This window comes from Pecten maximus, chromosome 13, assembly GCF_902652985.1.
Source record: "Pecten maximus chromosome 13, xPecMax1.1, whole genome shotgun sequence".
In the NCBI taxonomy this organism is placed as follows: Eukaryota; Metazoa; Mollusca; class Bivalvia; order Pectinida; family Pectinidae; genus Pecten; species Pecten maximus.
In genome coordinates this window covers 17,297,579-17,321,796 of record NC_047027.1, presented here as the reverse complement: position 1 = coordinate 17,321,796, position 24,218 = coordinate 17,297,579, and the positions used below count along the sequence as shown (strand labels likewise).

The following is a 24,218-nucleotide window of genomic DNA, read 5'->3' as shown; positions in this document are numbered from 1 at the left end:
TTAGTGATCGGGTATTTTCGACACATTCATGTATCCCAGGCATGTTATGCAATTAAGTCCATTTATTTCGTAAATGAAAATTCGTCGTCTGCCCTTACCAGTTCGTGTTTGACAGATGTAACTATCGAGGTATCGCCGTATAACTTATCTTTAAACATGGGTTAGGGTCCAAAGCGATTACTAAATGTCAACCACCCTCTCCCACTAGTATTCATAATGTCGTCAATCTTGAATAATATTCCTGGGCTGTGTTCCATGTTAACGGTGTCGGACATGTTTACAGTAACTGTCAACCTGTCGTATATATGTGTAAAGGTCAAAGGTCAGGAAGTGTGAAATGCACGAGTTATAACGTCATCACGTGTACCAGTTCACTTTCCCTATCCCATATTAGACAGATTTAACCCACCCCGAGCAACAAGGGGACTTGCCAGAATGTGATAAGTATAAAGCAGCATTTGGAAAAAGAATATAAGCGTTAAGCATGTTTCCGATCCAAAATTATAACAAGAGCTGTTGGAGAACAAAAAATCTTGTTTGTCAATAAATAATTAAAATATATTTATTGGTATGGTTTCCCAAATTGCATTGATAATATTTATATTATTTACTTGATCAGATTGTGTATTGTGTATTCATGCAATTTTCAAAACCATACCAATTATATATGTAAATTATTTATTGACAAACATTCGGGAGACAAGCTATGCTGTTGTAGGTTGAATAAATATATGTAATAATTGCTTTTGGACCCTTTTCTTCATTTTTTAGATAAAATATTATCCTAATGAGAGTTGTCTCCATTGAAAAAATGTGTAACGGTATAAATTGCCTAATACGAGCATTCTCACATAGTTTTGTTTTAGTTTTACACTCCTAGAAGGGATAGTGTAACTCCATAGGAACTCTTTTACCAAATATCAGCACCCTACTACAATTATAAAGTGATGTGTTAATAGCTTTCAACACTTGCACAAAACATTTTAAAACTTTAAGGCAAAAATGTTATAAGTCCCAAGATTTGAAAAAAAAAACCAACAATTTTTAAAGTTTAACTCCGCTAGGGGATAGTTTAAATCCAGAGGGACTTTATTGCCAATTATCAGCACCCTAATACAATTATAAAGTGATGTATTAAAACCTTTTAACACTTGCACGAAAAACTTAACGCAGAAATTTCCAAAGTCCAAAAAAAATCCAAAAAAATCTGTTTTTTCCCCAAAAAATCTTTTAGTTTAAGTCCGGCAGGGGATAATTTAACCCCCACAGGGACCATATTACAATAAATTATTATGCTTTTCAACACTTGCACCAAAAAATTAACATTTGAAAAGCCAACGCCGACGCCGACGCCGGAGTGACAACATAAGCAAAAGAGACGAGCTAAAAATGTGTTCTTTAATGAAAAATGAATAACAAATATCAAACTAACTAACACTTGGCGTAATTTGGATTGGTATTAAACACCGATTCAACTAGAATTCGACATGACATTCGAGTTTTATTGTTGTATCGATACTTTGGCCCTTAGCAACAGTAAACCGATTATCTCTCCGTCTGTCTGTCCGTCCGTCCGTCCGTCCATTTAGTTTTCCGCACTTTTCTAAACCATACTTCAGGGTATGTTGTTGAAAGAATTAAACTTCAGTATCAGTAGCTACAGGTCAAGTTCTAGTTTCAGGGTTTTGGGGTCAAGGTCATGGTCACTACAACTATTTTTATCGGGGACCGGTAGGGGACATGTATTGCTTTAGCAATATCAAGAATCCTCAGCAGCATCAACTATTCGTTTGTGCGTTTATCAAATTTCTTAACAAAACTAAGATGCATCATTTCATCAATAAAAGGATTTTCACCCCGATCCTTTTGAGCTACAAATAAATAACTGGTCCAGTCCGTCAAGTGTCTGTAAATCACTGTCGCTCCTCGAAGCGGATCTTGATTCCATTCTTTGGTTCTATCACCAATTTGATCAAATCAATCACCTCGTGATCCTCGTCTAATATCACTTTGAACCTAAAACGTAAAAACAATCAGTAAAGATACGTAAGCTAAGTTGTACAAGTTTTACTTCTGTGCCAAGTACATATTTTCCTAGATTATGTCTACTAACAGGTCAAGGGACATAACTCCAACAAGAGTTGGCGGATTTACACAAAAGCCAAGGTGCACAACTTTATTGAGGGACGATTTAATTAGAATAGTTTCAAAAAGTGTTATTGAAAATTTAAGTTGTCCAGACAAGATTTGGTGAGGTACCCTAACTGAAATTGGTGGATCCAAATATCAAGACGTATGTGCAAAATGTGGGATGCCTACATTCATGATTTTTTTTAACGTAGATAAAACTACACGATGATTTGTCAGGACAGGATTATGACAGACAGACGGACAACCATACTGAAGAAGTACCCACACAATATTATTACAGCACTTAGATATAGTCACTGGAGAAGCCGGAACTTAAAAGTGTCATTTGATCATAGATTAAGTACGATGTATTTACTTATGATTTCTGCAGATATTGCCATTTCATTTCCTGGTTAGGCTTATTTCTTGTCGATTTTAAAATTGCAATGTTCAGTTAATAAACCACACACCTGTTGTGACGCAATCAGGGCCGTGCAAAGTTTATAAATCCATCGTTCCATTTTCTAAAATATCTGAGGCTTATTTGGTGAATTGATGCGAACAATTGCATAAGAATATAATTACACACGTTGTGCTTTATAAAAAGAATATAATACAAAACTAGTGCGGAATGGCAATCTGTCCGGAAACTGAGTTCTTTTTGTGACATAAAATTATTGTTATTTGGGGTATTTTGATAAAGAATATATTTTTTACTTTGGATATTCTGATGAAGAGCCTGTTTTACTTGCCTTTTTACGATCCTGGAGAGGATCACTTTCTGCTCGTTCATTGAGAAGTTTTGCCCGATACAGTTCCTGAAACGGATGACAACATAAACAATCTGATGATATTCGAGAATAGAAAATAAAGCATTGTATTGTAGATAATTAACATTCGTGAACATGTGTAACAAATATGAGATATGGATAGAACATCATGATACAAACCTTGAGCCGGCTGAGAACGGTATAAAAGCATATGGACTTCTCTTGGCTACATTTTCTGGAAGGAATCTTTCTGGACGAAATTCCTGAGGAAAAAAAAAAAATTCCTACAAGTTGATGACAATCTCACCTGACCAGCCATTACATCGAGTTGTTGTTCCATGCACTAACACATTTGTCAACGGCGAAAATGTTTCCAATTTTTAATTTTCTTAATCATCTGTTCGGTACGGCACCAGGTGAAAAGATTGACGAATCAAATTGTACACAGAACTTCCGACCGAGTTTATAAGACATGACAACACCAGCTGATTGTCTCGTTATTTGCAATGCAATCGGCATGGGCAGCTTATATCTAAAATCTATCGATTGATGTAAGCATATTGATTGCAATTTCCCAATTGTTGATTTTGATGTGTCTGAATAAAAATATTCCTGTTCTCCGTACATATAGTGTTGGAAAAGACGGATTAGTGTATCATAATTTGTGTTTGCCATGACAACTCAACAAAAATTCGAAACACTGATTCTAATTATCTTCAAAACCACATGCTACATTGTCGGCATAAGAGAAGAGACGGGTGTACATTTTTATAAAAAGAGCGGTTTTCCCTCTAAATTCAAAGTTAATAAATTATCAATTATATCTCGAAGAAGAGGTTTGTCCACCTCCGTATTTGATACGTAATTTTGCATCTAGTAAGCAATCATTATATTGTAAATGTTTTGCTTCCTCTGTTTGTATTAACCAATGTACATTACTATATACTGTATTACTGTATTGGTAGTTTTGTCAAGCAGTGTATACCCGACACTGTTGCATCTTAAACATTTTGCTCTAAAGTGCCCTTCATTTTTAATTAAAATTTTGTAACATTGTTTGTTAGAAATAATGAATAATTCCGTGGTTTTTTTTTATTTGTTAAACAAAATGCTAACAAATAGAAAACATCTTTTTAACTTGTACTGCCAGCTTTAAGAGACTTCTAAGTTTTACCTTCTGGACATTTTTCTCTACCTCCTGAACTCGTTTGAGCTGTACTGCGGCTCATTATCGTTTCTTTTTTGTCAGAAAACATATCCGTTTAATATGGATTAAAACATTAAGAGGATTTTTTTCCCCAATAAAATCACAGATTATTCTTACTGCAGGGTTCTCGAACACATCAGGGTGGCGATGTAGTACGGCAAAATTGATCCCAATAGTAGATCCGACAGGAAATGTTTGTCCCTCCAGCTCAAGGGGTTTTGTGAGTAGCCGAGTCGTGGTTACTGCAGGGGAATAGAGCCGTAAATTTTCCTTGAGGAACATTGTCGTCTTAGTTAACTTAGAGAGGTCATCCCTGCAAAATTTAAGATAAAGCTGGTACTGATTATCTTAAATATTTCGAATTTTTTTTTTTATTTCCCTGTATCGCTCACCTGGTATTCAATGTCTTTGACGGTTATACGTTAACCTTCACTGAATATCAGCCAATAAATATGGCCACGTAGTGTAAACTTTGTTTATTTTACAGCACTTGCGAAACAAGTTATATAATCGATGATAGGTGCTCTGACGTCATTTTCCTTGTTGCCAGCATGTGCTACGTGTCATACTCTAGGGGTTGAAAGAGAAATCACACTATGGGCGAGGGAGAAATATTGAACAAGTAAAAGGGGGGGCGGGGGGGGGGGGGGGGGGGGGGCAAATATGTACATTTTAGGAAGAAATGATGACCCTATAAGTTTCCACAACCTCATTAAGGTCATTCCAGGTTCCTACAATTAAAACAAAAATCGTTCGTAACTTGAGCAAATTAAATGATATCACTATTAAAAGTACTTGACCTAAAGTACGTTTTCCTTTGGTATCTCCCAAATATTACTCCAACCAACAACATCTTATCTTACGGAGGAACCGGACCTTGTAGGGACCATCCATTAGACGTATGGGCACACATACGGACAAATGTTGACGAAATACAGCAGATTGTTTAATATACTTTAAAACGTTTGTTTACGGTGATATTGGCTTATGTTTCATATAGCATTCCTTACCATTCGATATACTGCCGATCTCCAGTGACGTCACACACCTCCTGGTACACGATTTCCTGTTCCTTTGGGTACTTTCCCAGGTTGTACAAGGCCCATGTGAGTGCTGCGTATGTCGTATCATGACCTACAAAGAAGTTAATGATTACACGTGAAAATTGAGTAGCTTATACATGAACAATAAATACCAACATCAAGATGAGATGAAGTGAAAAATGTTACGAGAAAATGTATATGAGTTCTCGAAATCGATATCCTCTTTAAAAAGTACACTTGCAGGCAGCATTTATGAGCAAATTGTCAAACCACATAACTGTTCAAGAAATCACTATTACAAATAATGATTGCTAAGTCTATCAATTATCAAAAGGATCTATTGAGCACTGAGATACTTCCTGGAAAATATTTACGCTGGACAAACAGTCGAGTAACACTTCACGTACAAAAATAATAATATCTAAACAAAATGAAAAACAGTTACCTGCAAAAAGGAATGTATCGACCTCATCCCGAATTTCCTCGTCTGTCAGTCCTGCCCCGGATTCGTCTTTTGCCGTCATCAATATATCTAAGAAATCCAATTTCTTCTTGTTACTGAGAAGTGAAGGATCCTCCAGCTGATGCATAGAACAAAGGTGATATATTCAGAACAACAAAAACGAGTACAAGTAGTCAGACCGACATTGGTTATTCTGTATTAAATAAAGATGAAACCCCTCAGGAGAAATCTCTGTTGTTCCATTTTGTATGCACATACGTCATGCCTAGCTAATATACCTTGGAAAAAGGAACATGCTCCAGTCATCTCACCTGGAGTCGTGTTTAGTTGAAGATAAAAGTGTTCGACTAAAGATGACCGAAAACACGTGCTGATCATAATTATATGATAATTTACTATCAGGACTGATTGTATGAAAGCCTGGTTTACAGAATAAGAGATTTTAACATAACTTGAATTCTTTACGATAGATTAAACACCCAGAAAGAAGGGGCATGCCTACCAACACCTTCCTCCTTTTAGCTATGATGTCCTCCGCAAATCCGTGTACATAATCAATGTGGCGTTTATACTCCTTCCCGTCAGCAGACATCATGTACAACCTCCAGGACAGCATGTACCATGGAACACTGTACCAAGATAAAAGTGACCTCCATAGTCTACGTCAGATTGTTACTTATACGAGATGGTATTTTTTGCCAAAGAATAGTTTTGTAACAACCAACCGGGTAAAGGAATTTATGAAACTGGCATTTTTATGTGGCATATCACGACAATTTTGATATAATGCCTTTTGTTTATGTATCACATAGTGATCGTTGTTTGTTTATACCTGTCCCTGTTATCACAATGTCTTGCCAATTATTAGATGAATCTTTGCTAATTCACATCAATGTGACACTTTGTCATTTATTGTGTAGGTCCAGTTTTTGTGGAAAACAAATACCAGTGACCGAAAGAAATCTGCCAGAAATGTCATTTTCAGATCATCTGTTTATAGCATCATATGTTTCTTTTATCAAATTACTGGCTGGCAAGGAATTTTAATTTGTCATTTTTATTAGGTCAGTCATCGAGCTTCGGCTGTCGTCGTTCGCTGTGCACCGTGCATAAACTTTTCACATTTCACAATTCTTCTCAAGTTCCACTCCTGAGAATGAGCTGCAACTTTCCTAGAATACTCATCAGATGGTTCTGACTAAGTGTTGTCATTTTCAGGTTCGGTCCGAAATGAAAGATTGCCGCTATGACAGCCATCTTTTAAACTTCTCCGGTTCCACTGGTGCCATTGAGCTGGAAATTGGTGAGGATGTTTTGAAAGGGGAGCAAAAAGTGTTGTTATTTTGTAATCTCGTAAAAACTTACATGGCAGCCACGGCGGCCATTTTGTAACATGATTGAGCAATCCTGGTTTTCCTTAACAACACCTATTTCAAACTTCTCAAGTTCCACCAGTGGGATTCAGCTCTGACTTACCAGAAATGATTGTGCGATGGTTCTGACCAAGTGTTGTTATTTTTTGGGTCGGTCCAAATCAAAGACGGCCGCCATGACAGCCATCTTAAAAACCACATTTTTAACTTTTTCTCTAGTTCCACTTGTGCCATTGAGCTGGAGATTGGTGATGATGTTATGGAAGGGGAGAAAAATAAGTGTTGTTATTTTTCGACATGGTAAAAACTTTGACATGGCAGAGATGGTGGCCATTTTGTAACATGAATGCCCAATCACGGTTTTCCAGAACAACACCTATTTTAAACCTCTTCTCAAGTTTCCCTAGTAACATTGAGTAAAATTGGCTGTAATGATCTTAAGATGGTCCTTACAAAATCCAATATGGCCGCCATGGCGAACAGCACCACTGCCACTGTACATGAATGTTTTCTTGTTAGCGCTCTCTAGCCTTTATTCATCAACCGATTTTTATGAAACTATCTTCAAATATTCTATGGCACAATAGCCCATGCGAGCTCGATAACTGAATTTCGTGATTATTTAACCAGAGTTATGCCTTTTTTATTGCCGAATATGGGCATTGTGTAGAACATGCAAGAAGTTTTCTATTTCTTATTCAATTCCTCCAAGATTTTGTTTACTTCAACAAGAAGCAATTATGTACAACATACACTAGGTGTTTTTATACGCCCGTCACCGATGTTACATTTTCCTGTGGTAGAATTTCCGATGACGGGCGTATCATGCTCCCGTTTTCAGAGCCCTTGATATTGGATAGGATGATGTACAACCTAAAGACTCTAACAGCATAACAAGCATATACAAATGTAACTTCTTTTCCTTACTATTTTTGAAATATTGGGGAATTATTCACCCAACTTTACAACCCTATTAATGTCTTCAAAGGGTAAAAGAAAGAAAAAATTTTTTTCCTTAAAAAAAAATAAATTTCCAAAAAACCCAAATTTTTCCAAGAAAAAATTTTTAAAATTTTTCCCAATTTTTATTTGGGGGTTTAAAAGGGTTTTAAAAAAATAAAAAATTTTTAAATATTAAATTTAATTTTAAAAAGGGGGGGAAAAAATTTTTTTTAAAAAAAAAAAAATTTTAAAAAAAGGGGTTTAAACAAAAAAAATTTTGGGGTTTTTAAAAAAAAATTTTTTTTTAAATTAAATTTTTAAACATTTAAAAATTTTTTTAAATGGTTAAAAAAAGGGGAAAGGGGAAAAAAATTTTTTTTAAAGGGTTTACGTTTAAATTTTTTAAGTTTTTGAAAAAAAAATTTTTGCCGGGGAAAAAGGGGAAAAAAATTAAAAAAAAGGGGGGAAAGGCCCCTTTTGTTTTGGAAAAAATTTTAAAAAAATTTCCCGATTTTTTTAAAAAGCCCTTTGTAAATTTTTGGGGGTTTTTCCGGGGTTTTCTTTTTTGGTGGGTTTTTTGGTTTTTGGGGGAAAAAAATTTTGTTTTTTAAAAAAAAAAAGGGTTTAAAAAAAAAAGGGGGAAAAATTTTTTTTAAAAATAAAAGGGGAAAAAAAAAAATTTTAAATTTTTTAAGTTTAATTTAAAAATTTATATAAGTGTTTTTGTAAAAGGTTTTTTAAAAAGGGGGTTTAGGGGGAAACAGTTGTTATAAAAATTTTAAAATTTTAAAGTTTTAATAATTTATAAAAAATTTTTTTTTAAAAAAAAGGTTTGAACTTTTAAAAAGGGGTTAAAGGGGGAAATGATAAAAAGGGGGGGGAAACATTTATAAAGGGGGTAAGGGGGTTAACTTTTAAAAAGGGGTATATTTGAACAGTTGTTTTAAGGGTATATGTGGGAAATTGTATATAGGTTTAGGTGTAAAAGTTGTAATAAGGTGTAGGTTGGGGTTTTTTGGGTTTGGGGGTTTTTTTTTGGGGGGGAAAGGGGTTTTTAAAATGATATAAGGTTGGGGGTTTGGGGAACGTTGATATGGGGTTTTTGTAAATTGTATATAAGTTATAGTGTGTGAACAGTGTATATAGGGGTTATTTTGTAAAACAGTTGTATATAAGGGTAAGTGTGGACATTTTGTTATAAGTGTTAGTGTGTAAAACAGTTGTAATAAGGTGATAGTTTTTGTAAACCCGTGTATTAAGGTGAAATGTGTGAAAGGGGTTATAAGGTATAGTGTTGAAAGTGATATAAGGGGTATTTTTGTGGGTGAACGTTGTATATAAGGAAAGTGTGGCTGACAGTATGTTAACAGGTAATGGGAATGTTGAACATTTTGTTTTAAAAGGGGATTGTGGTGAAACAGTTGTTTATAAGTGTAAGTGTGAACAGTTGTAAAAGGTGATAGTTTTGAAACATTATAAGGGTATTTAAAGTTGTGGTTTTGCGTTGGGTATAAAGGGTATATGTGGAACAGTGTATTAAGGGGGTTAGTTGTGAACATTTGTATATAAGGTATGGTTTAACAGTGTATATAAAGGGTATAGTGTGTGAACAGTGTTTATAAGTGTTAGTGTGTGAACAGTTGATATAAGGGTAGTGTGTGAACAGTTTATAAGGGATAGTGTGTGAACATTGATATAAGGGAAGTGTGTAAAACAGTGTATATAAGGTGTAAGTGTTGAACAGTTTTTATATAAGGGTATCTGAACAGTTGTTATAGGGTATAAGTGTGGAAAGTTGTATATAGGGTTTATTGTGTGGAACATTTGTTATAAGGGTATAGGGTTGTGAACGGTGTAATAAGGTGTATAGTGTGTGAACAGTGTTATAGGGTAGTGTTGAAAGTGTATTAGGTGAAAGTTGAACATTTTGATATAAGGGTGTATAGTGTTAACAGTTTAATAAGGGTTTGTGTGAACAGTTTATATAAGGTATAGTGTGTGAATGTTGTTAATAAGGGTATAGTGTGTAACAGTGTAATAAGGGATAGTGGTGAACAGTTGTATATAAGGGTTAGTGTGTAACAGTGTATATAAGGGTAAGTGTTGAAAGTTGTATATAAGGTGTATAGGTGAACGTGTATATAAGGGTTTATATGGAACAGTTGTATTTTAGGTTAGGATGTGTGAACGTTGATAAAAGGGTGTATAGGTTGACAGTGTATAAGGGTTATGTTGTGACAGTTTGTATATAAGGGTATATGTGTCAACAGTTTATATAAGGTATATGTGTTGAACAGTTGTAATAAGGTTATTTTGTAACAGTTATATAAGGTGTTTAGGTGGAACAGTTTGTATATAGGTGGTTATGTGTGACAGTTGTATATAAGGTGTAAGTGTGTGAAAGGGATATATAAGGGTAAGTGTGAAAAGTTTTAATGGGTAATGTGGAACATTTGTATATAAGGGATAGTGTGTGAACAGTTTTATATAAGGAAATAAGTGTGTGAACAGTTGAATAAGGGTATAGTGTTGTAAACAGTTTTATAAGGGTTAGTGTGTGAAAATTTGTATATAAGGTGTTGAGTGTGAACAGTTGTATATAAAGTGTATGTGTGTGAACAGTTGTATATAATGGTAACAGTTTTAAAGTTGTATTAATGGGTGTATGTTGTGAACAGTTGTATATAAGGGTATAGTGTGTGAACAGTTGTATATAAGGTGTTGAGTGTGTGAACAGTTGTATATAAGGTGTATAGTGTGTGAACAGTTGTTATAAGGTTAGTGTGTAAAAACAGTTGTATATAAGGTGAAGTTGTGAACAGTTGTAATAAGGTGTAAGTGTGTGAACAGTTGTATATAGGGTATAGTGTTGGAACAGTTTATATAAGGTTATAGTGTTGAACAGTTTTATTAGGTGTTATTGTGTGAACGTTGTATATAAGAGTGTTTGTTCAGATATAATTAAGTTGAATTCAGTTGTTTTAAGGTGTAGTGTGAACAGTTGTATATAGTGTGTATAGTGTGTGAACAGTTGTATATAGTGTGTATAGTGTGTGAACAGTTGTATATAAGGTGTATAGTGTGTGAACAGTTGTATATAAGGTGTATAGTGTGTGACAGTTGTATATAAGGTGTATAGTGTGTGAACAGTTGTATATAAGGTGTATAGTGTGTGAACAGTTGTATATAAGGTGTATAGTGTGTGAACAGTTGTATATAAGGTGTATAGTGTGTGAACAGTTGTATATAAGGTGTTGAGTGTGTGAACAGTTGTATATAAAGTGTATAGTGTGTGAACAGTTGTATATAAAGTGTATAGTGTGTGAACAGTTGTATATAATGGGGTATATTGTGTGAACAGTTGTATATAAGGTGTATAGTGTGTGAACAGTTGTATATAAGGGTATAGTGTGGAAACAGTTGTATATAAGGGTATAGTGTGTGAACATGTTGTATATAAGGTGTATGAGTGTGACTCGTTGTATATAAGGTGTAAGGTGGAACATTTGTATATAAGGTGATAGGTGTGAACAGTTGTATATAAGGTGTATAGTGTGTGAACAGTTGTATATGAGGGGTATAGTGTGTGAATAGTTGTATATAAGGTGTTGAGTGTGTGAACAGTTGTATGTAAGGTGGTGAGAGTGTGAACAGTTGTATATAAGGTGTTGAGTGTGTGAACTGTTGTATATAAGGAGCATAGTGTGTGAACAGTTGTATATAAGGTGTATAGTGTGTGAACAGTTGTATGTAAGGTGTATAGTGTGTGAACAGTTGTATATAAAGTGTATAGTGTGTGAACAGTTGTATATAAGGTGTATAGTGTGTGAACAGTTGTATATAAGGGGTATAGTGTGTGAACAGTTGTATATAAGGTGTATAGTGTGTGAACAGTTGTATATAAAGTGTATAGTGTGTGAACAGTTGTATATAAGGTGTATAGTGTGTGAACAGTTGTATATAAGGGGTATAGTGTGTAAACAGTTGTATATAAGGTGTATAGTGTGTGAACAGTTGTATATAAGGGGTTTAGTGTGTGAACAGTTGTATATAAGGGTTTAGTGTGTGAACAGTTTTATATAAGGTGTTGAGTGTGTGAACAGTTGTATATGAGGGGTATAGTGTGTGAACAGTTGTATATAAGGTGTATAGTGTGTGAACAGTTGTATATAAGGGGTCAATTGTGTGAACAGTTTTATATAAGGTGTATAGTGTGTGAACAGTTGTATATAAGGTGTATAGTGTGTGAACAGTTGTATATAAGGTGTATAGTGTGTGAACAGTTGTATATAAGGTGTATATTGTGTGAACAGTTTTATATAAGGTGTATAGTGTGTGAACAGTTGTATATAAGGTATATAGTGTGTGAACAGTTGTATATAAGGTGTTGAGTGTGTGAACAGTTGTATATAAGGTGTATAGTGTGTGAACAGTTGTATATAAGGTGTATAGTGTGTGAATAGTTGTATGTAAGGGGTATAGTCTGTGAACAGTTTTATATAAAGTGTTGAGTGTGTGAACAGTTGTATATAAGGTATATAGTGTGTGAACAGTTGTATATAAGGTGTATAGTGTGTGAACAGTTGTATATAAGGTGTATAGTGTGTGAACAGTTGTATATAAGGTGTATAGTGTGTGAACAGTTGTATATAAGGGGTATAGTGTGTGAACAGTTTTATATAAGGTGTTGAGTGTGTGAACAGTTTTATATAAGGGGTATATTGTGTGAACAGTTGTATATAAGGGGTATAGTGTGTGAACAGTTGTATATAAAGTGTATAGTGTGTGAACAGTTGTATATAAGGTGTATAGTGTGTGAACAGTTGAATATAAGGTGTATAGTGTGTGAACAGTTGTATATAAGGGGTATAGTGTGTGAACAGTTGTATATAAGGTGTATAGTGTGTGAACAGTTGTATATAAGGTGTATACTGTGTGAACAGTTGTATATAAGGTGTTGAGTGTGTGAACAGTTGTATATAAGTGGATAGGTGTGAACAGTTTTATATAAGGGTATAGTGTGTAAAACAGTTGATATAAGGTGTATAGTGTGTAAAACAGTTGTATAAAAAGGGTGTATAGTGTGTGAACGTTGTATATAAGGGATGGGGTGGAACAGTTGTATAAGGTGTTAGTGTGTGAACAGTTTAAATATAAGGTTATTGTGTGAAGTTGTTAAGGGTATAGTTGTGAACAGTTGTATATAGTGATGTTTGTGAACATTGTTATTAGGTATTGTGTGTGAACATTTTATATAAGTGTATAGTGTTGGAACAGTTGTATTAAGGGTTTGTTTTAGTGTGTGAACATTGTTATCTAAGGGTATAGTGTTGAACAGTTTTTATACGTGTATAGGGGTTGAACAGTTGTTATAAGTGTATAGTGTGTGAACAGTTTGTATAAAGGAGGCGGTATTATTGTGAAACAGTTGTATAAAAGGGTTTTGTATTAAGTGTGTGAACATTGTATAAAAGGGTTTGTTAGTGTGTTAACAGTTGTATTAAGTGTAGTGGTGAACAGTTGTATATAGGTGTTTTTGTGTGTGAACAGTTTATATAAGGGATAGTGTGTGAACAGTTTATATGGTTATAGTGTTGTGAACAGTTGTTTATAAGGTGTTAGTGTGTGAAACAATTTGTAATAAGGGGTATAGTGTTAACAGTTGTTATAAGGGCTTATTGTGGTGAACATTGTTATAAGGTGATATGGTTGAACTTTGTATATAGGTATATAGTGTGGAACTGTTATAAGTGTATAGTGTGTGAACAGTTGTATATAAGTGTATGTGTGTGAACGTTGCTATAAGGTGTATGTGTGTGAACAGTTGTATAAAAGGTGTATAGTGTGTGAACAGTTGTATATAAGGTGTAGAGTGTGTGAATAGTTGTATATAAGGTGTAGTGTGAACAGTTGTATATAAGGTGTATAGTGTGTGAACAGTTGTATATAAGGGATATAGTGTGTGAACAGTTGTATATAAGGTGTATAGTGTGTGAACAGTTTTATATAAGGTGTATAGTGTGTGAACAGTTGTATATAAGGGATATAGTGTGTGAACAGTTGTATATCAGGTGTATAGTGTGTGAACAGTTGTATATAAGGTGTATAGTGTGTGAACAGTTTTATATAAGGTGTATAGTGTGTGAACAGTTGTATATAAGGTGTTGAGTGTGTGAACAGTTGTATATAAAGTGTATAGTGTGTGAACAGTTGTATATAAAGTGTATAGTGTGTGAACAGTTGTATATAAGGTGTATAGTGTGTGAACAGTTGTATATAAGGGGTATAGTGTGTGAACAGTTGTATATAAGGTGTATAGTGTGTGAACAGTTTTATATAAGGTGTTGAGTGTGTGAATAGTTGTATATAAGGTGTAGAGTGAACAGTTGTATATAAGGTGTATAGTGTGTGAACAGTTGTATATAAGGTGTATAGTGTGTGAACAGTTGTATATGAGGGGTATAGTGTGTGAATAGTTGTATATAAGGTGTTGAGTGTGTGAACAGTTGTATGTAAGGTGGTGAGAGTGTGAACAGTTGTATATAAGGTGTTGAGTGTGTGAACTGTTGTATATAAGGAGCATAGTGTGTGAACAGTTGTATATAAGGTGTATAGTGTGTGAACAGTTGTATGTAAGGTGTATAGTGTGTGAACAGTTGTATATAAAGTGTATAGTGTGTGAACAGTTGTATATAAGGTGTATAGTGTGTGAACAGTTGTATATAAGGGGTATAGTGTGTGAACAGTTGTATATAAGGTGTATAGTGTGTGAACAGTTGTATATAAAGTGTATAGTGTGTGAACAGTTGTATATAAGGTGTATAGTGTGTGAACAGTTGTATATAAGGGGTATAGTGTGTAAACAGTTGTATATAAGGTGTATAGTGTGTGAACAGTTGTATATAAGGGGTTTAGTGTGTGAACAGTTGTATATAAGGGTTTAGTGTGTGAACAGTTTTATATAAGGTGTTGAGTGTGTGAACAGTTGTATATGAGGGGTATAGTGTGTGAACAGTTGTATATAAGGTGTATAGTGTGTGAACAGTTGTATATAAGGTGTATAGTGTGTGAACAGTTTTATATAAGGTGTATAGTGTGTGAACAGTTGTATATAAGGTGTATAGTGTGTGAACAGTTGTATATAAGGTGTATAGTGTGTGAACAGTTGTATATAAGGTGTATATTGTGTGAACAGTTTTATATAAGGTGTATAGTGTGTGAACAGTTGTATATAAGGTATATAGTGTGTGAACAGTTGTATATAAGGTGTTGAGTGTGTGAACAGTTGTATATAAGGTGTATAGTGTGTGAACAGTTGTATATAAGGTGTATAGTGTGTGAATAGTTGTATGTAAGGGGTATAGTCTGTGAACAGTTTTATATAAAGTGTTGAGTGTGTGAACAGTTGTATATAAGGTATATAGTGTGTGAACAGTTGTATATAAGGTGTATAGTGTGTGAACAGTTGTATATAAGGTGTATAGTGTGTGAACAGTTGTATATAAGGTGTATAGTGTGTGAACAGTTGTATATAAGGGGTATAGTGTGTGAACAGTTTTATATAAGGTGTTGAGTGTGTGAACAGTTTTATATAAGGGGTATATTGTGTGAACAGTTGTATATAAGGGGTATAGTGTGTGAACAGTTGTATATAAAGTGTATAGTGTGTGAACAGTTGTATATAAGGTGTATAGTGTGTGAACAGTTGAATATAAGGTGTATAGTGTGTGAACAGTTGTATATAAGGGGTATAGTGTGTGAACAGTTGTATATAAGGTGTATAGTGTGTGAACAGTTGTATATAAGGTGTAGACTGTGTGAACAGTTGTATATAAGGTGTTGAGTGTGTGAACAGTTGTATATAAGTGGTATAGTGTGTGAACAGTTTTATATAAGGTGTATAGTGTGTGAACAGTTGTATATAAGGTGTATAGTGTGTGAACAGTTGTATATAAAGTGTATAGTGTGTGAACAGTTGTATATAAGGTGTATAGTGTGTGAACAGTTGTATATAAGGTGTTGAGTGTGTGAACAGTTGTATATAAGGGGTATAGTGTGTGAACAGTTGTATATAAGGTGTATAGTGTGTGAACAGTTGTATATAAGGTGTATAGTGTGTGAACAGTTGTATATAAGGTGTATAGTGTGTGAACAGTTGTATATAAAGTGTATAGTGTGTGAACAGTTGTATATAAGGTGTATAGTGTGTGAACAGTTGTATATAAGGTGTATAGTGTGTGAACAGTTGTATATAAGGTGTATAGTGTGTGAACAGTTGTATATCAGGTGTATAGTGTGTGAACAGTTGTATATAAGGGGTATAGTGTGTGAACAGTTGTATATAAGGTATATAGTGTGTGAACAGCTGTATATAAGGTGTATAGTGTGTGAACAGTTGTATATAAGGTGTATAGTGTGTGAACAGTTGTATATAAAGTGTATAGTGTGTGAACAGTTGTATATAAGGTGTATAGTGTGTGAACAGTTGTATATAAGGGGTATAGTGTGTGAACAGTTTTATATAAGGTGTATAGTGTGTGAACAGTTGTATATAAGGTGTATAGTGTGTGAACAGTTGTATATAAGGGGTATAGTGTGTGAACAGTTGTATATAAGGGGTATATTGTGTGAACAGTTGTATATAAGGTGTATAGTGTGTGAACAGTTGTATATAAGGTATATAGTGTGTGAACAGTTGTATATAAGGTGTATAGTGTGTGAACAGTTGTATATAAGGTGTATAGTGTGTGAACAGTTGTATATAAGGTGTATAGTATGTGAACAGTTGTATATAAGGGGTATAGTGTGAGAACAGTTGTATATAAGGGGTATAGTGTGTGAACAGTTGTATATAAGGGGTATATTGTGTGAACAGTTGTATATAAGGTGTATAGTCTGTGAACAGTTGTATATAAGGTGTATAGTGTGTGAACAGTTGTATATAAGGTGTTGAGTGTGTGAACAGTTGTATATAAGGGTATAGTGTGTGAACAGTTGTATATAAGGTGTATAGTGTGTGAACAGTTGTATATAAGGTGTATAGTGTGTGAACAGTTGTATATAAGTGTATAGTGTGTGAACAGTTGTATATAAGGGATATAGTGTGTGAACAGTTGTATATAAGGGTATAGTGTGTGAACAGTAGTATATAAGTGGTATAGAGTGTGAACAGTTGTATATAAGTGTATAGTGTGTGAACAGTTGTATATAAGGGGTATAGTGTGTGAACAGTTGTATATAAGGGTATGGTGTGTGAACAGTTGTATATAAGGGGTATAGTGTGTGAACAGTTGTATATAAGGTGTATAGTGTGTGAACAGTTGTATATAAGGTGTATAGTGTGTGAACAGTTGTATATAAAGTGTATAGTGTGTGAACAGTTGTATATAAGGTGTATAGTGTGTGAACAGTTGTATATAAGGTGTATAGTGTGTGAACAGTTGTATATAAGGGGTATAGTGTGTGAACAGTTGTATATAAGGGTATAGTGTGTGAACAGTTGTATATAAGGTGTATAGTGTGTGAACAGTTGTATATAAGGTGTATAGTGTGTGAACAGTTGTATATAAGGGGTATAGTGTGTGAACAGTTGTATATAAGGTGTATAGTGTGTGAACAGTTGTATATAAGGGTATAGTGTGTGAACAGTTGTATATAAGGTGTAGAGTGTGTGAACATATATATGTAAGGGGTATATTGTGTCAACAGTTTCCATAAAAGGGGTAAATTGCGTCAATATTTTTAAGCAAAAGTGTATATTGTGTAGACATTTGTATATAAGGGACATATTGTGTCAACATTACTTTGTAAGGGGTATAGTCTGTGAACATATCTATGTAAGGGGTATATTGTGTAAATATTCAACCTTAGGGGGTATATTGGGTCAACATTTGTACGTAAGGGGTACATTGTGTCAACATTTGTTGATAAGGGATAGATTGTGTAAATATTTCTGCAATAGTAGGTATTTTAAGCATTGAACTGTTACCAAATGGTAGTATACAGTCGATATGAATACAATTTGGGTGACAGATAAATAGAATGTCGCCCGTTAGGGCCACATGAAATATTTATCTGTCACCCAAATTGTATTCATATCGACTGTATACTACCATTTGGTAACAGTTCAATGCATTCATAAAGATTTTTTATTTACTGAAGGTTATGACGCGTTTAAATTTGCCGCTTACTCTATCACTGACGTCATCAAGTTCAAATACCGGAACAGCCGAAATTTCCAGAAGGAATAATAAAGTCCCTGATGACGTTATTAATAATTAGCAAGCAGATAAGATCGTTTTTGTACAAATTTGGCTTTATTTTTTATTTCATATACATTTGTAGGTATCGTCAAATTGTTCATAATTGCATAAGTTCTTATTGTTTAAAATCGAAACCGTTTTTTCTGCGCAATGATATACAGTTAACATTTAGAAGTGATGCCGCGTTGAACGGGCATTGCCCAGGACAGACTCGATTCCTCGGAAACATGTTTCTATCGACTGGATTTACGTTATTTTAAGAAGAATATCAGCTCTTAAATTCTACATGAAAGTCCTCTTGACAGTAGGGGAAAACGATTCCAAGGATAATTCGTTCGAAACAGATTCCAGTCTAACCGGTCAATTCAGTGTCGCTAACTTAGCAGACGATTTTCAACTTCACAGGGGCTCGATTTTGTAAGGTAGGCCTTTGACATCAGGGAATAACCACAAAACTAAAATCAAGTAGGCCTACACATACACAACTTGAAACCATGTCGATACTCCCGATATCTATGCAAGATTTTTTTCATAAATACTTTACTTTTATTGTTGTGTCTTGCATTTCTGAAAATTCGGAACGAGCCCCTGTGAGTGTGACGACATTGACAATTTGATCATATTTCGTATAGATCAGGAATGGCACTTATAGTAATTTCGTGTTGACTACATTTTTCTAATTATAAAATAATACTCTCATAACTTGTGACGTTGCTTTATTTTTCGTTGTGGCTTCTGTAAATAAATGATAACATTCCAAAGCTCTCTAGGCAGCCTAGACCGAAAGTAACTGGCGGCCATTGTTGAACCTACAACACCTGGAGCTGTATTCCTACACTGACCGAATCACTGTAAATTGTAGTATACAGTCTCATGAATACAATTTGGTTTACTAACGACATACAGACAAATGCAACAAAGAATGTTAATATATGTATGTAAATGGTACATTAGGGATATGTTTTGCAAAATAGATATATACATGCAATTAAAGGTATATTGGGAACAGCTCTATGCGATGTAATGAGTTGAGAGGACCAATCAACAGTGTAAGCAAACCAAAATATTCCGACCTAAAACACACAGTCAGTACTCACTGTTCCTGTACATTTCCTTCATAGGAAAGGGAACATTTCAGTATGATGTCCAGAAGAGCTAGCCCCAAATCCCCCGTGATATCAACACTCTTCGCTCCGTCCGCCATCTTCCTGGCATATGTATTCTGTAATTAAGAACAAGAATAATTCTTAATGGGTTTTTTTTCAAACATGATAGCTTACTCTATGGAAAATGTTTGTTTTGAGTTGAATGTCCTCGTTTTTAATGAAGCATGTTTATTTGTTGGTTACATTTACTGAGGTACATGTAATTGTATTTTAAATGTGTGCTGTGTTTTATAAAAAGAATACGCAATAGATGTGCTACCCTAGGGTCCAAGGGGAACCTGTATAGGAAGTTTGAGATTTCTAGTTCTAGTACTTCTTAGGAAATGACGTAAACAAGGATTGTTTACGGTTTGGGGACGACGGACAACCGACATATTTGAATAGCTGATTATTTGTAATGAATGGTGAAAAATGCTAACTTACCAACAGAACATCCGCAGCTTTATTATATACTTTGACGTAAGGACGAAGTATGTCGTAATGGAAGGCTGGAGTCAGTAACTTCCGGTTTCGCTGCCACTTACTTCCGTTACTGGTGACCAATCCTCCTCCTATACATTCAGAGATGACAACATGACATCAAAGTTATAATGGTTTTGTGTGACATGCTATCCTACAAATCCTATTTCATACAATCTAGATTTTATATCAACTCTCTAGAAAAAATATTGATCTTATGTAACTTTAAAAAAAAATATTTTTACCTACCCGTTTACCAATTCAAATTTGTTTAATCATGTCACAGGAAACAAAGACATTTGTGTTCGGTCTTATTTTCTTCTCTCAATCGCAAATAAGTATGCTCCTCTGTGAAACCCGTTTTCATGGGATATCAAAATTGGGACATAACTTGAAAACTATTCAAATGATATGTACCAAACGTTGTACACATTTTGTCAAATTTGTGACTTTTACTTCTGAGGAAATATCATTTTTAGTTACAGAGGAATTTTTATTTTATTTTATTTTTTTGTTCGGGCTTATACCTCAAAATAGTTTCAATGACCTCTAAAGAACTTTGTACACATGTAAGGCCCCTATCGTTTACTGTTCTTTTTACTATTGGCAAAATCTCATTTTTGATATTTTCTACCACGTTAAGGTTGAAGATACCGCAGCCTCCCAAAACACTCGCAAGCACGGGATGCCGTCCTTAAATTACCTCAGCTGTTGATATGCCCCCCCCAACCCCCCCCCCCCCGACCCCCCCCCCCACCCCCCCCCCCCCCCCCACCCCCCCCCCCCCCCCCCCCCCCACAAACACACACACACACACACACACACACACACACTATGGTAACTAACCTAAAAATGACATCAGGATATTGTATGGTTGTCCAGGCGCATCAGGTTTCGGATTGGAAGACTGGAGGATGAGCTTCGCTGTGTCTGGGTGAACTGCATGTATTAAAGGCATAAATGTAATCCATAATCCAACCATCTTCGACTGACTCCTCTCAGCTACCGTATTATAAATACTGGTTATTGAGTCGTTATCGTTGAACTGAAAGGAAAACAATATGCCATATAAAAATGAATATTTTTAAAATCTAATAGTATGATGCTTATTTCTTTAAAATTATAATTCATTTTATATTTTAAGATAAATAATAGTGATCGATACGATATAAATGACAATCAAGTTGATATCTTACTATAGAATGTACATGTAAACAAGTCAAATAATGACAAAAATATAACAATGCACACAACATATTCTTACACATACGTACATGTACATAAATTAATTTGGGTGCAATTGAACGCTTTCAATAAGCTTCCTCCAATATTCTACTTGAAAATATGAAACTTCATGAACGCCTGACTGATTTAGAGAATACTATTGACAACGTACAAAGACAATAACATCATGTGTTTCTGGGGGATAAATATCCTCTACTTTATCCACCACCATGTAAGACCATGTTATGAAAGCCAGAAACGTTTATACTCCGAAGCGTTTGGTCTTATTACCCCCTTAACGTTTTAAAATGTATTCATGCGAATCTATATTTTTGTTTATAACTTGCCGTCGTTTAATCGAGTTTGAGCTTGAATTGTGGTTTCGTCATTATCTCGACAGTTATTGTTGTTTAATTTCGGGCAATGCAAGCATCTCAAAATAAGAACCGAGGTAGTGGAATCAGGGGTGAAATATTGACAGCTTATTAATACCTTAACTCTTCTGCAAAACACTTCAGGTTAAAGATGACATAAATTAAAATTACATTGAGAAACTTACGTATCTTGCGTGACCCCAAAATGGATGGGCGGGGCCTGGGTTTCCGTATTTCTTCATCCTCTGACAGAGGGCGTAGTATCTCCACAAGGCAGGAACAACAACCCATAACGCATAGCCAACGACTATCGCTAATATGATCTGTAGTGAGGTTTCCATCGCTTGAATATAATAAATTATAATATGGTTATATCGAAGCTAATCCTGCGTAATCAAATCGGACAGGTGATTATCATGATAGCCTTTCTATCTACTTCCGTTTTTTTACAATCTAAGTAGTTCAAGGTCATAGCAGGTCATATCTGGTAGCACTTTGCTATTCATGTCACTGACCGATATCTTGACCCTTGACCTTGCGATTATTGTGAACGAGTCGTTTAAGCTTTCAGCAATCTTGCATGTGTGGCTTTGAAAGAAGGTGAGGGTCGTTAATCGTATATCATGACCATGAGTCTATTGATTACTAAGATTCGTTTCTAATATTTGACCCCTTTGATTTGAAAATTAGTCAAAAACCATTCATTTGAACAGTCATGTACAACCCATGTATACAAAATAATGAATTTTCTCATAGCAAAAGTCAGTAGTTGGCCACAGTTTTGATACAGATATGAATCGGCATTAACGATAACATTTCTCTATGATCAGTCGAATTGGCAATGTTTCCTCGAGAACAGAAAAAAAACAAAGAAAATGGTCATAGTAAATGGTAATTGATTAGCGCACAAACGAGGGTTTGTGAAATGATCTTCAATGTATGAGGGAGGATCGGTTGCAGAGTTTTACATTCGTTTTTCACTTGTTTAGATTTCCCGACATGTGCTCGCCATCCCCCCACATTGATTTTCTACTGGTATGCCGGTCTGTCTGAAAACTTGTGGAATGCAACCGACATTTTCAAAATCTGTTTAAATTCCGTTCCTTTCGTCGCTAAATAGCACCAAGCAGATAGAGGTCTATCAGATCACTTGTGAACAAGGCAGTTTGACGTAATGAATCGATTATACACCCCACAATTAAGTTGACTGACTACGGGCAGATGAACGGACGGGAGGACGAGAAAAGGAAGCAACCTTTCTCCAACGCCACCAACACCATCAACACCCCCATCCACTTTATAAACCCGTTATACCGTTCAGGCCGTCTCTTAAAATGACCAAAACATCATCCCAGTCTCCAAAGTTCTGGCCGTTCATTAAAACAGACCATAGTCGCAGGCTCCGAAATTCCGACATGTTAAACAAATAACGGTCAGAATTTTAGATGCGGTAATTCGGCCTGGTACAGACGTATTAATGCCGGCCCAGAGGTAAATAAGGGTCAGGTGACAATTGTGAACAATTTATTAGTAAGTTTAAAATTAATGATTTTTAAGAATAATTTTTGTGCCTTCGATAAAACAATTCAATTTGAGATTTATTTTCCCAAGATGGTGACTGAATTCCAAAAACCTTGTACAGTGATGTCATCCGTAGTTGCAAACTGACTTAGTTATGTCATAACAATGTCTCTAGATTTTGGATCTAACCAGAATGATATGTGAACAGTAATTTACTTAAAACATTTAACAACGGTTTGATTGACACATTTGTACAGAACGTGAATAATTGTTTTGAAACATATTCTATGTTTTTGTATATATACATACATATTTGCCTGGGTAAATTGCCCTCAGAACGACATAACTATGGTTAAAATTTCATTTGATCCACGGGGATGTGATGCAGTGGTATAAGCTGCGGGTATTGCTGGCTAGGCGATTACGTTCCGTAGATAGTGAGTTTGAGGCAAGAGTCATGAATAAAACGTTATGTGTATCACTACAAGATTGTAAACATTGATCAGGCCCAGTGTGTACACATGTGTTATCATCTGTTAAGTAAACATGTACCTCTATAACCTGACACCCAATCCTGACATATTGGACGATCCAACGACTAACTACACCCTGCACTTGAAAACAAATATTTAAGTCGGACATGGTTAACGACCATCCAGTTTATGAGAAACAAAAAAAAACAGAGAAAAAACGAGTTAATAATCAAAAGGCATTTTACAGGTAACTGGCATTACATAGAGTTGAATTAACTTCCGGATCGAATGTAATAGAGCCGACAGTATCGTTTAGTACTCACAGTAGATGGCTAATTGCGATATCTTAATAAGTTAACTTGCATACATACATATTGCCAATTTTTACTGTACATTCCTTGTCTGATAAGAATAGAAGGTCTAATTAATTTGTGTAATGTTCGTGTTCTTCCTCGGTTAGTAAACTTTGTAGAACAAGAGGCCCATGGGGCCTGTATCGCTCACCTGGTTGGATTTGACCAAACGTCAAAATAATGTTCATGTTCAATTTGTTAAAACACATATATTCTTTAAGGGACTGAAAGACCCTACGGATTATTTTTACAACATAATTGTGTTTCAAGAAACTAATTCCCTTAGGGCGGGTAAAGACCCTTGGGCCTATTTTTACATAAGAATTGTGTTTATCCCTTAATGTCCAGCGATGTTATACATAGTTATGGGATGGAGGATTACAGTTACCATTTATGCAAAATCTGTTCCCCTTTCACCAAGGATGTTTCTGACCAAATTGGGTTCAAATCCATTTAAA

The 24,218-nt window shown here is 35.0% G+C and overlaps 1 protein-coding gene across 1 annotated transcript; it reads right to left on the bottom strand.

Moving 5' to 3' along the window:
• Window positions 1-1,345: 1,345 nt before the first annotated feature.
• On the bottom strand, window positions 1,346-24,138 carry LOC117340510 (cytochrome P450 4F6-like). The gene is made up of 11 exons (XM_033902269.1): window positions 21,599-24,138; window positions 20,662-20,860; window positions 19,780-19,907; window positions 19,288-19,412; window positions 6,116-6,242; window positions 5,596-5,731; window positions 5,118-5,241; window positions 4,225-4,420; window positions 3,081-3,163; window positions 2,883-2,948; window positions 1,346-2,016 (listed from the first exon to the last, which is right to left on the bottom strand). Exons 1-11 carry the CDS (start codon window positions 21,752-21,754, stop codon window positions 1,914-1,916), a joined length of 1,443 nt encoding a protein of 480 aa, XP_033758160.1. The 5' UTR covers window positions 21,755-24,138; the 3' UTR covers window positions 1,346-1,913.
• Between the last annotated feature and the right edge of the window lie 80 nt (window positions 24,139-24,218).

Bases quoted from the DNA above. Each gene is read 5' to 3' on its own strand.
- LOC117340510 (XM_033902269.1), bottom strand. From the start codon at position 21,754: ATGGAAACCTCACTACAGATCATATTAGCGATAGTCGTTGGCTATGCG. The intron at 4,421-5,117 runs GTAAGGAATGCT...TAAATTTTGCAG, and splicing joins GATCGGCAGTATATCGAATG to GGATGACCTCTCTAAGTTAA. The intron at 2,949-3,080 runs GTTTGTATCATG...CATCCGTTTCAG, and splicing joins CCGTTCTCAGCCGGCTCAAG to GAACTGTATCGGGCAAAACT.